This window comes from Aquarana catesbeiana, linkage group LG12 (genome assembly GCF_042186555.1).
Source record: "Aquarana catesbeiana isolate 2022-GZ linkage group LG12, ASM4218655v1, whole genome shotgun sequence".
Taxonomy (NCBI): Eukaryota; Metazoa; Chordata; class Amphibia; order Anura; family Ranidae; genus Aquarana; species Aquarana catesbeiana.
Window position 1 is genome coordinate 195,695,698 of NC_133335.1, and position 23,266 is coordinate 195,718,963.

The 23,266-nt window shown below is 45.0% G+C and overlaps 1 protein-coding gene across 2 annotated transcripts in view; it reads left to right on the top strand.

Moving 5' to 3' along the window:
* TP53INP2 (tumor protein p53 inducible nuclear protein 2) overlaps nt 1–22,971 on the top strand; it is a 46,439-nt gene extending 23,468 nt beyond the window's left edge. For both annotated transcript variants that reach the window (XM_073606374.1, XM_073606375.1), the window contains exons 2-4: nt 8,873–9,144; nt 17,401–17,716; nt 20,282–22,971. In XM_073606374.1, the coding sequence (XP_073462475.1) occupies nt 9,027–9,144; nt 17,401–17,716; nt 20,282–20,531 (684 nt within the window). In that variant the 5' untranslated portion in view covers nt 8,873–9,026 and the 3' untranslated portion in view covers nt 20,532–22,971. The remainder of the gene's footprint in view (nt 1–8,872; nt 9,145–17,400; nt 17,717–20,281) is intronic.
* The last annotated feature ends 295 nt before the right edge of the window (nt 22,972–23,266 follow it).

Here is a 23,266-nt window from a genome sequence, read left to right on the forward strand (position 1 = left end):
AACCGACAACCTAGTGCTGCCAGGCAGAAGTGCGAACCACTTAGACACAGTGCACCTTATGGAGAATGCGGCACAAGGAGCAAATCTTGCTTGCTGGTGAAGCACACCTTGGGCAAGGAAACATCATTGCTGGAATAGAAGACAGAAGGTAGTTCTGGTGTCCGCCAAAGACTAACACCTCTTTTCAGTGCGTTTATTCTTTAAAATGTTGCAATGACTTTTGTTTGTATCTATGGGGTGTGAGGACTGATGCAGAGCAAGATCTAAAAATATGTAAAAGGCGTTTAGGCTGCATTCACACCTGAGCGTATCGTTTCAGGTGGAGAGTCATGATTTTGGCACGATTTTTACTGCGATTTTGTACAGGTCAAAAAGTTAGCCAATGTAAAAAGCGGATAAACGCCTGTAATCTGCTTATAAAGAAGCTCATGTACTTTTTTGAGCTTCAGGCGTTTTGCTTCAGGAGACAGAACGCTCAGATGTGAACAGGGGCCATTTAAATGAATGGGATTTTGCTTGTTGGGCATTATGGAACTTTTGAGATGAGCTTTTAATGAGCGTTTTACAAGCTGAAAACGCTCAGGTGTGAATGGGCCCTAACAGCTACACTTTGTGCACAGCCCCTAAATATTGCAGATACTGAGGTTGCATCAGTACGCCCTGTGTATTGAGATACATGAACTCTCACCTACATCGTATTTCTGCAGTAAGCCTGTTTACCCTGTAAACAATCTTCTAGGATACAGACGTAAACATGCTGGTCTTGAGCACAGCAAATGTTTGTCAATGCATACCAAAGGGTAGCCTTGTATGTATATGTACAGAAGATGGATAGGATCTTTTTTTTGCACGTATAGAGTCTTCTATCTAAGGTTTTAAATACTAATAGATTTATCATTTAACCCCTTCCCGCCGAGCGTACGCAGATGTGCGTACTCGGCTTTCGGGGGTTATACGGGGATGATGCCCGCAGCTGCAGGCATCATCCCGGTACCGTTGTTTAGAGCCGCCGATCGGCTATCCGAATATAACAACCGATGCGGCTAAAAACCATTCGGCTGTTATACCGGAGGAGCGGGAGGGGACGTACCCCTCTCCCGCCGCTCTTACCGGGCCTAACGTTCGATCGGGAGGCCTGGTGACCAATCTGCTGCCTCCAGTGGCTGGGGGCGGGCTGGAACTAAGCTGTGGGTGGCTTCGTTCCAGCCTTCTAATTGTAAACGCGGAAGCGACGTCATGACGTCACTTCCCGTTTACTCGGCTGCCAATGGCGCCGGTTTAAAAAAAAATATATACAGTATTAAGAATCGCCATTTTCGGCGATCTGAATACTTTGAAGTGCGAAGGAGGGATCGGGGGTCTGACCCCCGATCCCTCCATAAAGAGTACCTGTCACCACCTATTACTGTCACAAGGGATGTTTACATTCCTTTTGATAGCAATAAAAGTCATCAAATTTTTTTTTTTTTTTTTTAAACACAATTTATAAATATATAATTAAATAAAATAAATAAGAAAAAAATTATTTTTTTAAAGTGCTCCCATATGTAAACGGTGTTCAAATCACACATGTGAGGTATCGCCGCGATCGTCAGAGCGAGAGCAATAATTCTAGCACTAGACCTCCTCTGTAACTCTAACCTGGTAACCGTAAAAAAAATTTAAAGCGTCGCCTATGGAAATTCTTAGGTACCGTAGTTTGTCGCCATTCCATGAGTGTGTGCAATTATAAAGCGTGACATGTTTGGTATCTATTAACTTGGTGTAACATCATCTTTCACATTATACAAAAAAATTGGGGTAACTTTTCTGTTTGGATTTTTTAAAATTCATGAAAGTGTCCCTTTTCCCAAAAATTTGCATTTAAAAAACCGCTGCACAAATACCGTGTGATATAAAATATTGCAACAATCTCCATTTTATTCTCTAGATTCTCTGCTAAAAATATATATATAATGTTTGGGGGTTCTAAGTAATTTTCTAGCAAAAAATACGGATTTTAACTTGTAAACACCAAATTTCAAAAATAGGCTTAGTCATGAAAGGGATAATATATTTTCATTTCCAGCTAGCAGGTGGAGTTCTAGTTTCCTTTTCGCCTGTTTCCAGGATAGCATTACTTGCTAAAAAGTGTACAGAGTGCAATAGCTGAAGCTGAACGTTATAGCAAAGCAGGTAAGCCAGTCATAGATGAAGCAAATTTCTATCCTGCAACCACAGGTTGCAGGAAAGAAAATCGCTTGATTCCCCCATAAGCACAGTCAGTGTTGATAAGGAAATTCCCCCCCCCCCCCCTCATGGAGGCATTGTGTTCTCCTGGTGGGGTTGGGGAAGCCGCTCCCACCAGGAGAACACAGTGATTACTGCTAGCGGCTGCAATAGCTGCTGGCAATAATCACATGTAAAATCCGACAAGCTGGTTCTACCCAAGTTGATTGATTGATAAGCTTGCGTACATTCAGCCTGCCCATACACGGTTCGAATCTTAGCCGGTCCCTGCTGAACCGGCCAAGAATCGAACCATCTATGGCCGCCTTTACATCTCCCCTTCCCTGACAGTTAAAGGATTAGTGCACTTTCACGCAAAGTGAACTTCTCCCCCCACAACATGTCTACTTGCCTGTATGCCATGGCCTTAGACCCTGCCATGAAGTCTTCTTTGATCTGGCAACACCTGCACATTCAATCCCCCATAGACTTTTTGGGACCCCCTACTGAGTGTCTTCATGGATTCTGTAGAGAAATATATGGAGAATGTGCTCCAAAAAAGGAAACTGGGAAGTGTAGCTAACAGCAGTGCCTTTGGTGACACTAGAACAGGAATGGAGGGGTAATATCCCAAGTGAGTACACATAGACCCAGGAGAAGATCTATCCCTTCTGTGCTCTATCAAAAACGTTCTGTGGGCCCAGGCTGTCATGGACACACCCACTGTAGGGAGCCCTGGGCTCAGGATCCTGCTGCACTGGGGGGAGGGGGGGGGGGGGTGCTCAGACATCATTATGCTTTTACAGCTGGAGTTCCATTTAAAAACAATTCTGTCACTTAAATTAAAGACCAGCAAACACTCTACACAAATTGAAAAAAGAAAACCTCCATATACACTATCCTATACTCACAGTTGATCCAGAGTAAGCAAAAAAAAACAGTAAAGCATGGTCAATTCACTCCAGTGGGGGAAGAAATTCCTTCCCTGAAAGGCAATTGGCTATTCCCTGAATCCGCTACCCCTGGCATTACTGAAAGTTAGTATCCAGTTATATTTTGTGCATTTAGGAATGCATCTAGCTCTTTTTAAAACAATTTACTTGCCAGAACTAGTTCTTGTGGTAGTCTATTCCACATTTTCACAGCTCTTACTACGAAGAATCCTTTCAGTACGTGAATGTTAAATCTCTGTTCCTCCAGACGTAAAGAGTGCCCCCTTGTCCTCTGTAATGAACAATGCTGTTCCTTTATAAGGTGCCTTCACGCACCTACAACCGCCTCCTCACATCTAGAACAGGCCAGCAACAAAGGGACTAGAGTAAACTATATAACTTCAGATACTCTCATTCTGGGTCAATAGCAGTCAGGCAACTAGCATTTTGTCAGCAATAGCAGACCTTGTATATCTCTCATGACAGATTTCAGCCAAGTCTGATAATTCATTATATAAGAGGCCAACATATCTGTATTATGAGATCCATCCATACTTGATATAAGTAGTCCAGGCACCCTGACTCTCTGCTATCAATCAGTACGGACTCAGGAACAGCCATCAGTTTCTTGGCCTGTAGCGGCCATGTTATTCAGGCTTCAGATTAAGCAGACGAGGGCCAATCCGCCGGTCCTGTGTCCCTTGAGGCCAGACTGATGACTTGTTTTAATAGGAGGTTTCTGTGCCGGTCACGGGCTCAGTAGTAAGGAGATTAGTGAAGCTTGGTCTTTGCTCTACATAGAAATGCCAGTCCCTGAATACTGAAGACTAACAGTGGAACTTGGTGTTCTGTTGTAGTATTTTTATAAATGTACTGTGCATTCATGTGTGCATGGTAATTTAGCAAACTTATAAAAGGAGAGAGAGAGAGAGAGAGAGAGAGAGGTGAATCATAAGGTGCTATAGAGAGAGAGAGAGAGAGAGAGAGAGAGAGAGAGGTGAATCATAAGGTGCTATAGTGAGAGAGAGAGAGAGAGAGAGAGAGAGAGAGAGAGGTGAATCATAAGGTGCTATAGTGAGAGAGAGAGAGAGAGAGAGAGGTGAATCATAAGGTGCTATAGTGAGAGAGAGAGAGAGAGAGGTGAATCATAAGGTGCTATAGTGAGAGAGAGAGAGAGAGAGAGAGGTGAATCATAAGGTGCTATAGTGAGAGAGAGAGAGAGAGAGAGGTGAATCATAAGGTGCTATAGTGAGAGAGAGAGAGAGAGAGAGAGAGACGTGAATCATAAGGTGCTATAGTGCGAGAGAGAGAGACGTGAATCATAAGGTGCTATAGTGCGAGAGAGAGAGACGTGAATCATAAGGTGCTATAGTGCGAGAGAGAGAGACGTGAATCATAAGGTGCTATAGTGCGAGAGAGAGAGACGTGAATCATAAGGTGCTATAGTGCGAGAGAGAGAGACGTGAATCATAAGGTGCTATAGTGCGAGAGAGAGAGAGAGACGTGAATCATAAGGTGCTATAGTGCGAGAGAGAGAGAGAGACGTGAATCATAAGGTGCTATAGTGCGAGAGAGAGAGAGAGACGTGAATCATAAGGTGCTATAGTGCGAGAGAGAGAGAGAGAGACGTGAATCATAAGGTGCTATAGTGCGAGAGAGAGAGAGAGAGAGACGTGAATCATAAGGTGCTATAGTGCGAGAGAGAGAGAGAGAGACGTGAATCATAAGGTGCTATAGTGCGAGAGAGAGAGAGAGAGAGAGAGAGACGTGAATCATAAGGTGCTATAGTGCGAGAGAGAGAGAGAGAGAGAGAGAGAGAGAGACGTGAATCATAAGGTGCTATAGTGCGAGAGAGAGAGAGAGAGACAAACGTGAATCATAAGGTGCTATAGTGCATATAACAGTGACATTCTGATCAAACGCAGATCAGTCCAACATAATCTGTATATAGTCCTTATTAAAGGTATAATGATGACTTCATAAAAAAGGTTTACACGCTCTAAGGTGAGCGGCCATTGCCTAAGGGTGGGGGAGCACCTGAGTGTGGACACCGCAACATGTTGTTTTCACGTTTTTATGAAGTCACCATTATACATTTAATAAGGACTATATACCGATTATGTTGGACTGATCTGCGTTTGATTAGAATGTCACTGTTATATGCACTATAGCACTTTATGATTCACGTTTGTGGCACCACATATATAACTTTTATAAGTTTGCTTATTATTTTTATTTTGTCTGTGGAATGTGACACTTTTCTTTTCTTGGGAGGGTGCATGTGATCAGCACTGTCCAGACAGAGGGTCAGAGGACATGCAGCCTCATAGGACAGTCAGAGTAGAATGAAATTCACTCCTACAAGCTTTAACCAGACACTGATAGAAGTCACAAGACTGCTATATACTGCTGATGAGAAAAGGATTATCTGTGGGAGACCAGATATAGTGAATGCAGGGTCCTGGGTTTAGTAACACTTTAACAAACTTTGTTGCAGATTCCTACACTTTATTGTTCTGAAATAGTTGTTTGTGTCCATGTGCAAAGTGAATGTGAATTGGAGTGACTTTTGATATAATTATCAATAAATCCATTCTGTTTTCATTACCTACCTTATTCCGGACCCAGTGGTGTTATCTGAGTCTTGTAGAGACTTGTCTCAGTCTTTTTCAATGCAATGCTGGCAGATCATGGTTGGGCGGAAAGAGCGGGATTAGTCGGGCTCTCTTGATGAGAGCCTGTGACAGCCCCTTAGTTGTATTAAAGTGGTTCTAAAGGCAGAAGATTACCTTATACTTACCTGAGCCCAATCTTGATCCAGCAATGTGCACGAGAGTAGCAGCTCTCTCGACTCTCTCTCTCCCCATTGGACAGAGAGGCAGCAGTGGGAGCAATGCAAGTGAGGAAGGAGGGCGGGTGGAGCTGAGCCACGATCTGTGGGGTTGATTTACTAAAGGCAAAAAGACTGTGCACTTTGGAAAGTGCAGTTGCACACTGCAAGAGCAGTTGCTCCAGAGCTTAGTAAATGAGCAGAAGCTCTGCTGACTTTCATCAACCAATCATGTGCAAGCAAAAATGCAGTTTTTTTTATTTTCCTTACATGTGATTGGGTATTCTTTGCAAAGTAAGGCTTTACCTCATTTACTAAGCTCTGGAGCAGCTGCACTTGCAGAGTGCAATTGCACTTTCCAAGGTGCACAGTCTATTGGCCTTTAGTAAATCAACCCCAGTGTGTCATGAGACTCAGCAGTGAGCATGCACAGGTGCCCCCATAGCAAGCAGAGCTCTGGCAGGATACCAGAGAAGATGAGGCTGCTCTGTGCAAAACCATTTCACAGAGCCGGTAAGTATAACATGTTTGTTATTTTAAAGAAAAAAAATCATTAGGTTTAGGCCCCTTACACACGGGACACGCTCTGTTGAAGTCCGAATGCTCAGCGGGGGATCTGTCAGTTCATCCCTGCTGAGCAGGCGTATGGCGGATCTGGGAGCTCTTCTCCCCCCTCACTTCTGGGCCTCACTGGCTTTGCTGGGGCATCGGGAGCCATTGGCTCCCAGTGCTGCCAATCAGAGCCAGTGACGAGGGAGTGGGGGGGCGGGGCCAAGCGTCAATGGACACAGCAGCACGAGTTCCCCCATGGGGGCACTGGACAGAGAGGAGGGGCCAGGAGCGTTGGCGGGGGACCTGTGAAGAGGAGGTTTAGAGATGTTTGTTATATTTAAAATAAAAAAAATACCTTTACACTCTCTTTAAAGTGTTACTAAACCCACAACACTAAAATGCAGTAAAGCATGCTTGTTATACTCACTGTGTAACCTAAGGGGTTAATCCTCTGCATTGTGTAAAAAGGCTGTCTGATCCTGACTTCTCTGATTCTCCCCTCCTTCCACTGCCCCCTGATAATTTCCTGATAACACAGAGTCTATGAAGTCAGGCTGCACATGCTCAGTTTGGTGTGTATTGCTAGAAAGTTTTTCTTTTTCTTGGGAGAGTGCATGTGATCAGTACAGGGCCAATCAGCACTGTCCAGACAGTCAGGGGTCTTGAAGTCTTGTAGGACAGTCAGAAAACTCCTCCTACAAGCTTTAACCAGTGCTCGGCTTGACACTGATAGAAGTCACAAGACTGCTATATATTGCTGATGAGAAAAGGTATTTAGCAGTTTATATTTACTAAAATAATTGCATTTCCATGTTCTGTGTACTGTGGGAGACCAGATATAGTGAATGCAGGGTCCTGGGTTTAGTAACACTTTAAGGCCTGCTTTACACCTATGCATTTTTTAGTGCATTTTCAGTTTTGCAGAAGCACACTACAGTATATTTACCATAGTTTCCTATGGATGTAATTCACATCTGTGCATTTTTATGGAAAGGGTCAGGGACTTTTTTCTGGTTTTTGGTTCCATAGATTTCAATGGATCAAAAATGTGTATTGAAAAACGCAAACTGCACCTGAAATATGCAAACTGCAACCAGCAAAGGTGTGAATCAGGCCTAAGGCTCCATTCACACTAGCGCGTTTTTTGATGCATTTTGCATTTTGCAGAAATGCATGGGAATTTTTTAACATGGGTTCCTATGGAACATGTTCACATCAATGCCTTTTTGTTTCTCTGCATTTTTGGAAAGGGTCAGGGACTTTTTTTCATGCAAAATGCAGCGTTTTGCATGTAATAGAATTCAATGGACAAGCATCAAAAACGCAAGTGCACCGTTTTTGCACCGTTTTTGCACCGTTTTTGCACCGTTTTTGATGCGTTTTTGCCGTTTTTTTTTTTTTTTATTTTTTTTAAGACTGTAAAAAAAAACTGTAAAAAAAAAAAAAAACGCAAATCGCGGCAAAAACGCTGCAAAAACGCTGCTCAAAAACGTGGCAAGCATGAAAAAAAACCCTCCAAAAACGCTCAAAAGCAACATGCATAGGTGTGAATCGAGCCTAAGCCTAGGTTCACACTGTAGTGTTGCGGGAACCAGCGCGATTCCAGCACCGGTTCCCGCATCTCTCCTGCAGGCAGTTCACACCGCCTTCTGTGAACCGCTGCGGGTGTCAATACAATGTTAATGACGCCCCCAGAACAATTCACTGATCGCAGTGCAAACTGTGGATTCTGGCAGGAATCGGATCGCATGGGTGAGAACACCCATGTGTTCCAATTCCAGTGTGTGGAAAAAAAAAAGTCACTGCACCTTTTTTATTTGAATCCTATGCAAGTTGAGCCATACACTCGCATTGCACAGACATACTATACACTTGCATTGCAAAGACATCGCATGCAATCGGCACCATAGCGCGGATGCGAATCACAAATGCGATATCTGTGTTCTCTATCGTGTGAACCCGGGCTAAGTCTTTACAAAGGCCCATAGTAGAAATGTACAAATTGCTCCAGGCTGCAGAAATTGTTGGGGGTGTGAGAGCTGAAGAGGTTAATTATACGGTGAGCAGCTGTTAATCCATAACAGCCATGACTGTCAGTGTGCTCCTGGAGCAAAGGATTCTGGGAGAAGCAGCCTGACCACAGCTGCAGTGGCGAATGTTACAGATCTGTGTATCCCTCCATACATATGTTTCTGCTGACACTGGTGAGCCCATTATAAGGGCCTGGGCATTACTCTATACAGAATGCAATGTGATAGGTGAGCGGGGTCTCTCCATGTACACCATTTATAACTGGTTACATAGGCCTGGGACATTCTTCTCATCTCTTATGTTTTTTGTTATCCTGCAGGGCTATTTCTCGTTATACAGAAGCTCGATGTTTACAATCCCTTCTGTGGGACTTTGCTGACCCCGAAACACCACATTAGCCAATCGCTTACCCCACTGCGACTTTCCGTCCAAGAAGAATCTTCAGTGCACTTCCCCGAGGGGCTCATCCAAACATGTTCCAGCGACTTACCCGTCTATTCTTCAGTGAGGGACCAGCCTGTGAAGCCGAAGAGCCCAAAGATTTTGTCTCCGAGGAGGAAGATGATGGCTGGCTTATTATTGACATCCCAGGTGAGACTTAAAGGATAGTGACAGTAACCCTTTCCCTTCCCTTCCCTCCTTGCCTTCCTAGCCTAGCTTCAATGCTTGTTCTCTTCAGCTGCAGCAATTAACATTCCTAGAAGCGTGCTGCGGAGGTTTGCCTTAAATTTAGCTCTGGGCCCAGTATGCGCCTGCTGACTGTCACATGATACCATGTAATGGAAAATGGTCAAGGAAAAGCTACCCATCACTGTTTCCAGGCAAGATATCTTTCTCGGGATCAGCTGTTTTGCAGAGCTTAAAGGGAAATCGTCACAACTGGGAATATTTCAGGCTTAAAACTGAACGAAAGCTCAGAACCAATTATAGTATGCTGAATTGGTTTAATCAAAGAGCAGTTTTCTTTATAGCTAAACTCTTGGCTAACGGCAGAATACACAGATGATACACAATATGGGAGCTTTTATTTATTTTTTACCTGCCAAAGGATTTGCATTTCTGTCCAACCAGTCCTGAGATTTATACAGATCTGCCATACAGCACATCACTGTCTGGCAGAGGAGGAGACCTGATTTAAAGTGGTCGTAAAAGGTAAAAGGTATTTTAGCCTAATGTATTCTCTGCATTAAAGTGGTTGTAAAGGCAACCCTCGTAATAATTACATGAGCCCGTCTCGATCCAGCAATGTTGCTCGAGAGACTCAGCTGCTCGGAACTCTCCCCCTGATTGGCTGAGACAACAGCGTGCGCTGTTGGCTCCCGCTGCTGTCAATCAAAGTCAGTGAGCCAATGAGGAGAGAGAAGGGGTGGGGCCGGGCCGCAGCTCTGTGTCTGAATGGACACACGGAACTGCGGCTCGGCTCAGGTGCCCCCATAGCAAGCTGTGGGGGTACTCAACAGGAGGGAGAGGCCAGGAGTGGCAAAGAGGGGCCCGAGAAGAGGAGGATCTGGGCTGCCCTGTGCAAAACCACTACACAGAGCAGGTAAGTATAACATGTTTATTATTTTTAACAAAAAAACTGAGACTTTACAATCACTTTAAGGTAAAAAGCCTTTTAATAGTAGCTTCCCTCCAACCCCCCCCCCCCCCCACAATACTTACCTGAGCCTGATCTTGATTCAGCGCTGTGGACATCTGCAGTAGCTCTTCTCTCCCTGCTCTCACAGGCTTGGCTGGTAGCAGAAGGAGCCATTGGCTCCTGCTGCTGTCAGTCAAAACCTGTGAACAGAGAGCGGGGGGGGGGGGGGGGGGCAGGGCTGAGCCACACTATGGGGTTTATTTACTAAAGGCAAATCCACTTTGCACTACAAGTGCACTTGGAAGTTCAGTCGCTGTAGATCTAACGGGGAGATGCAAGGAAAATAAAAAACATCATTTTAGCTTGCACATGATTGGATGAGAAAATCAGCAGAGCTTCCCCTCATTTCAGATCTTCCCCTCAGTTCTACAGTGACTGCACTTGCAGTGCACTTGTAGTGCAAAGTGGATTTCCCTTTCGTAAATAACCCCCTATGTGTCTGAATAGACACACACAGCCCAGCTCGGGGTCAAGCCCGCACAAGTGCTTCCATAGCAAGCAGCCTGCTATGAGGGCAATCGGAAGGGAGGAGGAACCCAGAGCACCGGCAGGAGACCCCAGAAGAGGAAGTTTGGGGCTGCTCTGTGCTAAGCCATTGTACAGAACAGGTAAGTATACAAAGGGGGAGACTTACTAAAACTGCAGCGCTCAGAATCTGGTACAGCTGTGCATGGTAGACAACCAGCTTCTAACTTCAGCTTGTTCAAATAGGCTTTGACAATAAAACCTGGAAGCTGATTAGTTTCTATGCAGAGCTGCACCAGATTTTGAACTATCTAATTCTAGTAGATCCCATCCCAATGTTTATTTAAAAAAAAAAAAAAAAAAAAAGCTTTACAATCACTAAGTACTCTTACAGGTCTTGTCCCTCTCACAGCCTATAATTGGACAGTGATTAGAGCAGTAAGGCTGGGTTCACACTAGTGCAAATTGTATGTGGGATTCCCGCATCCAAATCGCACAACAGGAGATTGTGACTGACTCTCTATGGAACCGGTTCACACATCTCTGCAGCGGCTCTGGTGCGATTTGCATAGGAGTCCTGTGCGTCTTTTGGTCCGTTTCAGGTCCGAATTCAGCCAAAAATTCAGGCTGAAATCCGACCTGAAACGAAGAACGCACCGGACTCCTGCTGTGAGCCGCTACGTGCTCATGTGTGAACCCAGCCTTAAAGACTGATGAGCTCTTCCCTTTGTTATTGTTGGCACATGAGCATTGCACATACCTGATTGGCTCCTTGTGCTGCCAGTCTGAGCTCTGCTGTTAGCATTCTCTAACACGTGACACTGTCAGGGCTAAAGATATTTTTTTTTTCAAGGGGGAAGGTTTAGCCTTAGGCAGTAAGAGGAAAATAGGTGAATTGTGAATAGGGAAAAATTATGTTAACAGTAGGAGGGGCTTAAAACTTGAGCCTACTTGCTGTAAATGGTAATATTTGCAACAGTCCATGTACCCCAAAAATATTCTATAATTACTGTGCCACAAGCAGGAGTGTAACAGACCCAAATAAAGCTCAGTGCAATCATTTGCAAAAATAAATGAAACGCTTCCGTTTCATATGCTTTTCTGCACACGGCCTAGCTTAAAACACCACCGATCGCTCGGTTCCCAGGGCTCCCTGAGCAGAGAGCCGGTAACTATCAGTCACTGGCTCTCTGCTCTGCCCCCCCCCCCCCCTGCACTCACTGGTACTTTGGGCTGTGGAGGGAGCGGGAGCGGTTGGCTCAGGCTCTCAGCAGCTTGCTGAGAGCCTGAGCTGGGTGCCAGTCCAGGCAAGTGGGCAGATCCTGACTTCATTGTCACGATCTTGCCTGAGCTTGGACCGGCTCTGTGACTTCAGCCGAGAGCGGACTTCAGCCTGCTGTCTGCTGAAAACGGGTCACAGGAGTGCAGAACGAACTGGAGAAGTCCAGCCAAAGATCTCTTAACCCCCCCCCCTCCAAGTACAGATCCCTCAAGTACAGACTCTCCCCCAAAAAAGATACTCTATCACCCTTAGTACAGTTCTCCTAGGTCAAACACATTCACCAGTCAAACCAGACAGTTTAGATTGAGAGGACGTTCTCCCTTTGCTGTGTCATGCGACCAGAGCGGAGAAGAAGATCAGGCGAGCCTCCCTGTGTCCTAGACCTGACAGGCAGCAGGAGTGGTGGCTGCAGTGCTTTTCATGCACAATGGCTGTCAGCACTATCTGTTGCGCCATGGATTCTCTAGGAGGGTTTGGATCCCCTAACCCAGTGGTCATCAACTCCTGTCCTCAGGGCCCACTAACAGGCCAGGTTTGCAAGATAACTGAAACACATCACAGGTGATATTATTTGCTGCTCAGTGATTGCAGTATTCTAGTCTGCATCTCCCCAAGGTAATACATAAAACCTGGCCTGTTAGTGGGCCCTGAGGACAAGGTTGATGACCACTGCCCTGACCCCACCCCTGGACAGTGTCTACCTTGTCAACTGCCAACTGCTTAACAGTGTTATGGCAATCTCTAACCCGGGACTCTGTCTTTTGCTAAGTAATCCTGGACAGCTATAATAACTTAAAACTGCAATTTCATGTGATTCCTTAATCCCGGTAGTGATGGGTTCTATTTAAGATTAAATCTTTATATCGACCAAGAAGGTAAGCCAGGGCACAAGAGCATAAATTACCAAGAATATGCAAATAAGATCATACAATGTACTCGGTTGGACAAATATTGAGAAATGGGCATATTCCAGAATTCATAGTCGAGTTATAGGAACCCACACACTGATTTTAAAGAGGTCGTAAGCAGTTTCTCCTTAACAGGTCAGGCCACCAGAACAGATGGTTGACTTTCATAGATGTTTTAAAGTTAAATTGTGTCCTTCTCATATCTTTCTGGGAACCCCAACTGTGGTTAAAAGTGTGTACCTTTTCTGTTTAGCAATAGAAGACATGTATATGGCAGTATAGTCTGGGTGAACCCTTAGCCTCCATGAAGTTCTCCTGTAATGTACATAAGACATCTTACTGGTAGCAAAAATTGAAGGGTTACATGTTTGTACTCATGCAGCCTACCAGTAGACGAAGCTCTGCTTGGTGAATAATGTTAGGATGACTTACTGTGTATCTAAAGGCAAATTTTTTTTTTTCTTTAAGTTTTGGATAGAGAGGAGAGGGAATAGAACACTGCTAGGTAAATTCACCTTTTCTATTTGTGCTGTTTACCATCATCGAAAGTGAAAGCAATTCCCAAATTTTGGGTTGACATCGGAACAATAATAAAGGGGAAATCTTCCAATGGGGACACTCGTTCTGGTGACACACTGGGATTTCCTCACTTTGGAGAGATTTCTCTCACTTCCTGTTTTGCCCAGAGATGGGAAGTAAGGGGAAATCTCCCCAAAAAAAACCTGATAGGCGTTATAACCCTCCCTTAGGCTCGATTCACATCTATGCATGTTGCTTTTGAGCGTTTCTGCAGTGCTTTTTGCCGTGCTTGCCACGTTTGTTGACAGGCGTTTTTACAGCGATTTTGCCGTGGTTTGCATTTTTTTTTACACTGTATATAGCCGGTTGCTATATACGAAGCTGGCTGGCGCGTCCTTAACAACCGATGAGTCATCAGTTGTCAGCGGGCTTCCCGCTCATTGTATAAAAAAAAAGAATTGCTGGCTAAAAAAAAAAATCGAGATAAAAGACGGTGTGGGGTCCCCCCCCAGGTCCATGCCAGGTCCTTGGGTCTAGTATGGATTCAGAGGGGACCCCCATGCCATAATTAAAAAAAAAAAAAACCTTATCCGAGCATGCAGCCCGGCAGGTCAGGAAAGGGAGGGGACGAGCGAGCGCCCCCCCCCCCCCCCCCCTGAACCATACCAGGCCGCATGCCCTCAACATGGGGGATGGGTGCTTTGGGGCAGGGGGGGCTCTGGGGGATGGGTGCTTTGGGGCAGGGGGGGCTCTGCGCCCCCCCCACTCCAAAGCACCTTGCCCCCATGTTGATGGGGACAAGGGCCTCTTCTCAACAACCCTTGCCCGGTGGTTGTCGGGGTTTGTGGGCGGGGGGCTTATCGGAATCTGGAAGCCCCCTTTAATAAGGGGGTCCCCAGATCCCGCCCCCCCCCCATATGAATGAGTATGGGGTACATTGTACCCCTACCCATTCACCTGGAAAAAAAGTAGTGTAGTGTTAAAAAATACAGTAGACAGTTTTTGACAAGTCTTTTATTAGGCAGCTCCGGGGGTCTCTTCCGACTTCTCCACTCTCTTCTCCGCGCTCTCCGGTTCTTCTCCCACTGTCCAGTGCCTTCTGCCAGGTTCTTCTGCTCTTTTCCGTCGTCTTCTTCCCTCTTCTCTTCTTCCAATGTTGACTCAACGCTCTCTCCCACTGTAATACCGTGTGTGTGGTGCGCAACGACTTATATAGGCATGGGGCGGGGTCACCGGGTGATATTCATCCGGTGACCCCGCCCCCTTATGATGTCACAGCCCGGGGCATGATGGGTCTGTGACGTCACAAGGGGGCATGGCCTTCGGATGAGGTCATCCAATTGCCACGCCCCATCATTATTTAAGAAATGAAGGACATGGCCGCCGGCAGATCAGCGGGACTCAGCATGGGAGGAAGGTCGTCGGTGGGAGCGGCGACAGAGGAAGAAGACCGGACAAAGAAGACAGAAGAAGCAGGGGGAGAAGGAGAAGACCGGAGGATGAAGATGCCGGAGAAGATGGAGGAAGACCGGAGGAAGATGGAGGAAGACTGGAAGAAGAAGCAGAGAAGAAGATTTTTAATAAAAGACTTGTCAAAAACTGTCTACTGTATTTTTTAACACTACACTACTTTTTTCCAGGTAATTGGGTAGGAATACAATGTACCCCATACTCATTCACATAGGGGGGGCCGGGATCTGGGGGCCCCCTTTTTAAAGGGGGCTTTCAGATTCCTATAAGCCCCCTGCCCGCAAACCCCGACAACCACCGGGCAAGGGTTGTCGGGAAGAGGCCCTAGTCCCCATCAACATGGGGGCAAGGTGCTTTGGGGCAGGGGGGGGTGCAGAGCCCCCCCTGCCCCAAAGCACCCATCCCCCCATGTTGAGGGCATGCAGCCTGGTATGGCTCAGGAGGGGGGGGGCGCTCGTCCCTTTCCTGACCTGCCAGGCTGCATGCTCGGATAAGGGTCTGGTATGGATTTTGGGGGGACCCCCACTGCATTTTTAAAAATTTTGGCATGGGGGTCCCCTCCGAATCCATACTAGACCCAAGGGCCTGGTATGGACCTGGGGGGGACCCCATGCTGTTTTTTTTTTTAAACGATTTTTTTTTTTTTTTTTTTTTAGCCGGCATTTTTTTTTTACATTGAGCGGGAAGCCAGCTGACAACTGATGACTCATCGGTTGTTACGGACGCAGCGGCCGGCTTCCCTCCCCCTCCCTTAGCAACCAGCTATATACAGTGTAAAAAAAAGAAATAAAAAAACGCTAAACGCAAGTCGCAGCAAAATCGCTGTAAAATCGCAGTAATAACTCGGTACTTGCGTTTTGGATGCAGGTCCATTAAATTCTATCACATGCAAAATGCTGCATTTTGCGGAAAAAAAAGTCCCTGACCCTTTCCAAAAACGCAGAGGCACAAAAATGCATTGATGTGAACATGTTCCATAGGAACCCATGTTAAAAAATTTCCCTGCATTTCTGCAAAATGCAAACTGCATCAAACGCATTAGTGTGAATCGAGCCTTACTCTATCCAAAATGAAAAAAACTGTTTTGCCCTTAGTTACGCTTTAAGTGCATCTGTCAAGGAAAAGGTAAATACATGAAGGCATAAGCTGGCCATGCAGATGGCAATCACATAGGAATTGGAAGTACAGTCGCAAGTAATTGCCATAAAGGAAACCATGCACTACCATGAGTTCAGTCAATCACCAGAACTCGATCAATTGTGAAGCTGGCATTTTTGATTTTATCTCCTTGTCAATTAAAATCACCATTTAATGCCTTGCATTGCTTTGCGATTTTTTTTTTTTTTTTACCAAATTGAGCGTTCAATTGATCAAATTGGTATGTGTATGGCCACATACAGTTTTTTTTTTTTTGTTGTTTTTTGTTTTTTTTGGAGGGGGGGGGGTTTGGAGGAGACATTGATGATGATATGATTTTTAAGAGGACTGAGCCTAATTATCTTCAATATCATATCATGGTTTTGATGGAGTAGTTGGAGAAATTGGAAGTTTGACTTTTTTATGTGTGTGTGTGTGTGTGTGTATATATATATATATATATATATATATATATATATATATATATATATATATATATATATATATATATATATATATTACTGGGCTGTTGTAGCCCATGTACTGTATGTTGTAGGGTCAGCTTTTGCTATAGTTTTACACTAGATGGCCAAAGGTTTGTGGACAACTGACCATCATCTTATATGAGCTTGCTGGACATCCCATTCTAAAACGGTGAGCATAAATATGGTGTTAACCCCTGCCCCCTCCGTTGCAGGTATAACAGCCTCCACTATTCTGGGAAGGCTTTCTGCCAGACTGTGGAATTTGTGCTTATTCAGCCAAAAGAGTGTTTAAGAGGTTGATGTTGGATGAGAAGACCTGGCTCACAGTCACTGTTCCAGCATATCCCAAAGATGTTCAGTAGGGTTGAGGACAGGGGTCTGTGCAGGCCACTGAGTTTCTCCACACCAAAGTGGTCATAGTTGGGTTGAAAAAAAACACAAAACCATCTAGTTTAGCCAATAGGAAAAAAAAAAAGGAATTGTCCAACAATGTCTTTATGGAGTAGGCTTTGTGCACAATCGTGCTGGAACAGAGAAGAGCCTTCCGAAACTGTTCCCACAAGCACACAATTGTAAAAAATTGGAAGAGCACAATTGTCTAATATGTCTCTGTATTCTGTAGTATTAACAGTACACTTGAACTTAATTATTTTGGAGGGGTGGCCAGATACAGTACTTTGGGCCATATGGTAGGTGTGATGGTCAGGTGTCCATAAAGGTTTAGCCATTTAGTGCATGTCCTCAGATTGTACCCAGAAAATATAAGCGCAGATTTTAAATATCAAAATGATTTGTATAGTTATATTTGTAACTAATAACTTCTCCATCATTTCTCCCATCCCCTTTTTTTTTTTTGAACACTGTGTGTATGGTACTCCATCTGTCTTTGTCCCATGGCTTGTGTACTGCCTTTCTCCTAACATGACTCCCTCACCATATCAGAAAGCTACACATTAACCTCAAGCAGGGACGATGTGGCAGAAGGCCAGGAGGACAGTGATGCTTCCAGCCCACTGCCACACTCCTTGGGTGATAGGATCGGTTGGTCTATTCCCCCCCGCCCACCCCACTCGATGGACGAGAGCTGGTTTGTTACCCCTCCCCCCTGTTTTACTGCAGAGGGTCCTGGCCAAACCGCGGTGGGAAGCAGTCCATTGGAAGACCTCCTTATAGAACATCCCAGCATGTCGGTCTACATCACAAGCGGAAGCATCGTGGTGGGGCAAGACGCCAGTGAAATCACAGTTATCAGAGACAGGTAATTGTTGTACATCCAGTATATACTATCAATAATGAAAGAGTTTAGTAATGCATAAAGCAGTATTAAACCCAAAAGCAAACATTTATTATATTAGCAGCTTGCCAATTCTTATGTGTGGTGGCTGCATTATTTTTTTTTTAGGCTTTATTTCCCTTATTTTAACCTGGTGATCCAGTCAGTACGTCTGTTGTATTTCAAAAGAACAAGCTCTCTTGCAGATGTAGCAGTTACAGGGATAATACAAACTATTTACCACTGACAGCGGTGCTTACAATTATCAGCTTTTATTTAAAATAAATAAAAATATAAAACCTTTATACCAAAAGGAAAAAAACGGTTGCTGTAGCTGCTTATTAGGTGTGAACTGGAGTAAGATTTCAGTTTGTTAGTATATCTAAATCTGCTAGGCCATCTAACACTCCCCTACTTCCAGATTGACAAGTCTGCTGTCCAAAGGTGCCCCCTGTGCTCATTCATTCAGAGTGGGGGCGCTCTAATACAGGAGGTGTGTTACTGGCCAGATCACCATGTGAGAATTGAGGGGAAAAAGCCTAAAAAAAAGCAGCCTATTGCAGCCACCACTATAACTAGATTAAATTAAACTATTGTTTGGTAGGCTGCAATATAATACATTTTTGGCTTTGTGTTTAACCCTGGTACTGTGTCCAAGCAGTGGCTTGAGCTATAAGATGTGCTAATTGTCATGTTTGATGCCCTTTAATGACACCAGATTGCAGCAGTTCCTCAACCTGTAAAATAAGGATGGGGAGTAAGCTACCACTAAAAAGGGGCAGTGTGGATACCAGTGGTGGCATGTGCTCAATATTTTGGGCCTCCCGGCGATTAGTGGTCTTACCTTGGGAGGCCGATGACGAGGTGGTGCTGGATCAAGGGAGGGCTCCTGGAAGCTTAAAGAGGCTTGCCCCTTCAGCTTGCCGGGGGAAGAGCTGGGGCCATTGCTTCTCTTCCTGGCCGAGCAGGAAGTGGGTCCTAAGACCTGATTGGCCAGGAGTCCTAAGACTCCCTGGCCAATTGGGTCTCAGGACCTGCTTCCTGATTGGCCTGGAGGAGAAGCAGGAAGACATTAGCGAATATTAAGGTTGGGTTTACAGTGATGCCAGATGTGGCTCACAGCAGTGTGTCCCTGTTCTCCATTTCAGGGACGAATCAGGCCCGAATTCGGCCCTGAAACGGAGCCGGTCATAATCTCCTGTTATGCGAATTGGATGCTGGGAAACCCTCATCCAATTTGCACTAGTGTGAACCCAGCCTAATTCGCCAATGTCACACAACTGGGTAGGCTCAGGGTGCATTGTTCATTCACACCCAGCGTGTGGCTTGGCCCCGTCCTCCACTCTCTCCTCATTGGCTCACCGGCTGATTGACGGCAGCAGGAGCCAGTGTGAGCCAATGAGGTGACAGAGACCCGGGAGAGCCCCTGCTCTCTTGTACATTGGATCAAGATCAAGATGGGGCTCAGGTATGTATGTAGGGGGCTGGGGGGGAGGAGCTGCACTGAGAATTTTTTTTAACTTAAAGTGTTTGTAATGGTAAAGAACAAGTTACAGCCAGCTCCTGTGTTTTTATTCCCTCCTACAATGTGTAATTGCTTTTTTTAAAATGATGCCTGTAAATACCTTATCTTTGCTCTTTTATGGCCGGTCACGTGACCTCCGGCTGCTGTATTCCTCTGATCTACGGCTGCAGAGGGAGGGGCCGAGTTCCCCCTTAATCCAATCACTATGGAATGGGTAGATGTTGATTGCCCAAGAACAGGGTGGGAGGTGTTAAAGTTGTGGCAACGCTCGCAGGGAACGGAGCTCGGCACTGTGATAGATCGAGCGGAGGACACGGCCCGCACACACAGCGGGGAGATATCGTAGGATCCTGGGAACAAGGTAACTGGATCCTGCGATGCAACCCCAAGTGTGGCTCAGGGTTACCGCTTTTGGTACTGAAAATTCACCCCGAGCCACACTCGGTAATACCGCCAGGGAGATTAGGTGCCGTAGACTGCAATGTAAGACCTCAAAAGTTGCATGAAAGTCAAACCTGAATGTTATACATTTGACCATTGTGCAACAGTTGTAAATTATTATTGGTTAAAGCCAAAGTTGAATCCAAGTCGCACCAATCCAAAGTTGCATCAAATTGCACTCTGGAGTGGCACAAGTGTGAATGAAGCTTAAAGGTGTGAATTGTTACATCACCAAGGTACAGATGTTAAAACTGCAGAATATGTGGGCAGGAGAAGTAATTGTCATTACATGACCATCGTACTAGGGTCTCAACTGGCTCAGCAATTTGGCATTCCATGAATGCAAAACTAAATCAACAGCATGGAATGAGAGGTCTCAAGCTTTTATAAAAAAAAAAATGCAACAAAGGTAGCATTTTACTTTATCAAATTAGGTTATTAAATGTAATTTTATGCAAACTCTACTTTGAGACTATAAGTTGCAATGTCAAAGAAAGCAAATCTAATGTTGTAAGGATTGAAAATATTTTTAAATAACTACACTGAGATGAGTTGTTCATAATGCATCATTGCCTTCTTTCCAGGTCACCGAGCAAAACCAGAGTGGAACGACGCACACCTCATCACGCCACCTCTGTCTCTGCCAAAGCCGCCATATTAGGAAAAGTGGGTCAAGTCTCACGGATCCAACGCGCCAAAGCTCAGGTGGACAAGCGCAAGCTGGGACGTAAAAATCTGCAACGGCAAAATCTGGCACAGGCGTTCCAGGGCCGCAATGCAATGCGACAACGCAACTTTGTGTGCCAGCCTAGGCAGCGCCAGCTCAACCACTGAACTACTCTTTTTAGCTGTTTACATGAACAAGGGCATTATCTATCCTCAGAACCCCCGTCCGTCCATCCTGCCTCATGGTTTGTCAGTACCGTCTCTTGCCTCTACTGTCCCCTACCCTAAGCACAAGATCACCATCACCCTTCTCTCTTGCTGTTTTGGTGCTGAATGTACTCCATTGTAATGGAGTGTTTTAAGTAGCTAATAATGGTAAAGTAAGGAAGAGTGTTGGAAGCTTCCTCTAGGTAAAAAGCTCACCAAACCCTCAAAAGGCTTTTTTTTTTAATGTACTTGTTTAGATTTTAGCTGCTTTTTAACACACGTTTTATTGTGGCCAAGTTTCTGTTGAAGCTCTGCATTTGAGGGTATTGGTCTTTGTCAATAATCAGGCTTTATTTTCCAGGTACTAAAGAATGGGTTGGAATATTGAAATTGATAACTTTAAATCCACACCCTCACTACTACAAGTGAGCATCTTTCAGAAACCTCTTTGAAACTCATTATCAGGGAATTAGACCAGACAAAACTGAAAGGATGTGTACAGTGCATTATTTAGTGCTTTATTTAAAAGAGAAGTATGGGGTTTGGGTTTTCTGAATCATACTTACCTAGGTGGATGCAGCATCGGTCCAATGCTGCATCTGGCCCCCGCCAGCTCTAACACTGAGAACCGAGCGATCAACCACCACCGATTGCTCAGTTCCCAGGGCTCCCGAGTAGAGAGCTGGTGACTGTCAGTCACCGTCTCTCTGCTCTGCCCAGCCCCCCTTCTGAAACACTGGGCTGTGTAGGGGTAGGAGAGGCCAGCCCAGGCTCTCAGCGGCTTGCCGATAGGTTGAGCCAGGTACCGGTCCAGGCATGTGGCGAATCCTGACCATATGGTCACAATCCTTTCAGAGCCTAGACCGGCTCGGTGACATCAGCCGACAGCATGCTTCAGCCCGCTGTCTGCTGAAAACAGGTCACAGGAGTGCAGAACAAAAACTGCACTCCTGTGATCCACAGGGGAATCGGTGGCTCTACTTCTCTTTTAGCCCAGGTTCACACTATAGTGATGTCAGACATCGCCTGTGATTCGCAACCACACCACAGGCGCCAATCACATGCGATGTCTGTGCGATGCGAGTTCAGCCATACAGTTTTTTTTTTCCCCGCACTGGAAATCGGATCACATGGGTGTTCTCACCTATGCAATCCGATTCCTGTCGGTCCTTCGCACTGCGATCTGTGAACGGATCTGGGGGTGTCATTAACTTTGTATTGACACCCGCAGCGGTTCGCAGAGGGCAGTGTGAACTGCCTGCGGGAGAGATGCGATGCAGGAAACGGCGCTGGAATCGCGCTGGTTCCCGCATCGCATATATGTGAACCTAGGCTAAATGTAGTGCAGTAGTTTGTCCTATTAAATAAAGATCTAAGTGTTGTACAAGGCTTTGCTTTGCACCGTACACATAAGGTTGGTATGAAGACCATACCCAGGTCTGTAGCAATCGCATCTCTTGCCAAAGGGACCTGCAATGCTTCACATTAGTAGAAAGTAGGAGCAGGTTTACGATGGCAAGTGGATGTAGATGAACGGGTATGAAGAGAGTGGACTTCTGTTTAGAAAAGGCAATTGGTAATAGAGTTTTTAAAGTAGCATGGAAATATTGAGAGTGTTAAATGGTTAAAAAGTAGGGTTGCTGGAAGGCCAATTTAATAGAGGAACAATTCTGAGTACATGTGTATATAATATTCTTTTTATTTATTTGGGTTTCTCATATGTAGCTGTGCTGTGGCTCCTGCTACCATTCTGTAGAATTGAAAGCTTCAGCACTACGTAAAACAAATAGAATGCCTGCAAGATACATAAAAGAAGCAAACAAAAAGGGACTTTAAAGGTTGCCACTGATAATCCCAATAAGGAAACAAGTGCTCAAATTGTATAAACATATAGAATTTATGGTTGCGTCTCAATATTTTTTTGGGTGGTAGACACCCCTTTTCCTCCAATGAGACTTTACAACCTGCAATAATCCCAATTCGGAATGGTTGTATCTCTATATTCTTTACAGAAAGCCTGCAAGAGCTGAAAGATACATTAAGAGACTTTAGGAAAGCTGCTGAAATCTTTCTGAAAGCTTGCTATATGCACTTCTCTTGTACAGACAGACTGCAGTATGCATAAGGCCTTATAGCATCTGAAGGCACCACAGCTCAGCCATAAGGGCAACACAAGACTGGTGGTGACTACAAAAAAGGTCCTGCCTTTCTTACCTTTGATTATATTGGTTATCAATTACCTCTTTTAGTTGATTATGTACATTAGGATTTTCTAAGATGAATTCAATTGAAGAGATAAGATACTTACTAAAGATTACATTTTAAATGCATTTCTGTTTTCTGTGTGGGGGATTCTGAATTTGCATTGCTGTTATAAAAAAAAAAAAAAAAAAAAAAACAACCACGAAGCAGATTTAAACTTAGTTTGGATATGCTTTAGGAAAATACAGAGGCATTAGGAAGGTAGGTTGGCATTCTCAAACTGTTAAAACTTCAGTAGGAAACGCTAAGTCCCATGACACCTTGTTACCTTTTTAGGTCAGATGACCCGCAGCAGCTTTATATTTCGGTAAAGTCTTCAAGCACTTTATCAATAAAGACTTTGCAATCCTCATTTCTTGAGGGCACTGCTGCTGCAACTTCACAACCTGTGACCTGGGTCTGAGGAACGGCAGGACCTGCTGTTTTTAACTGGT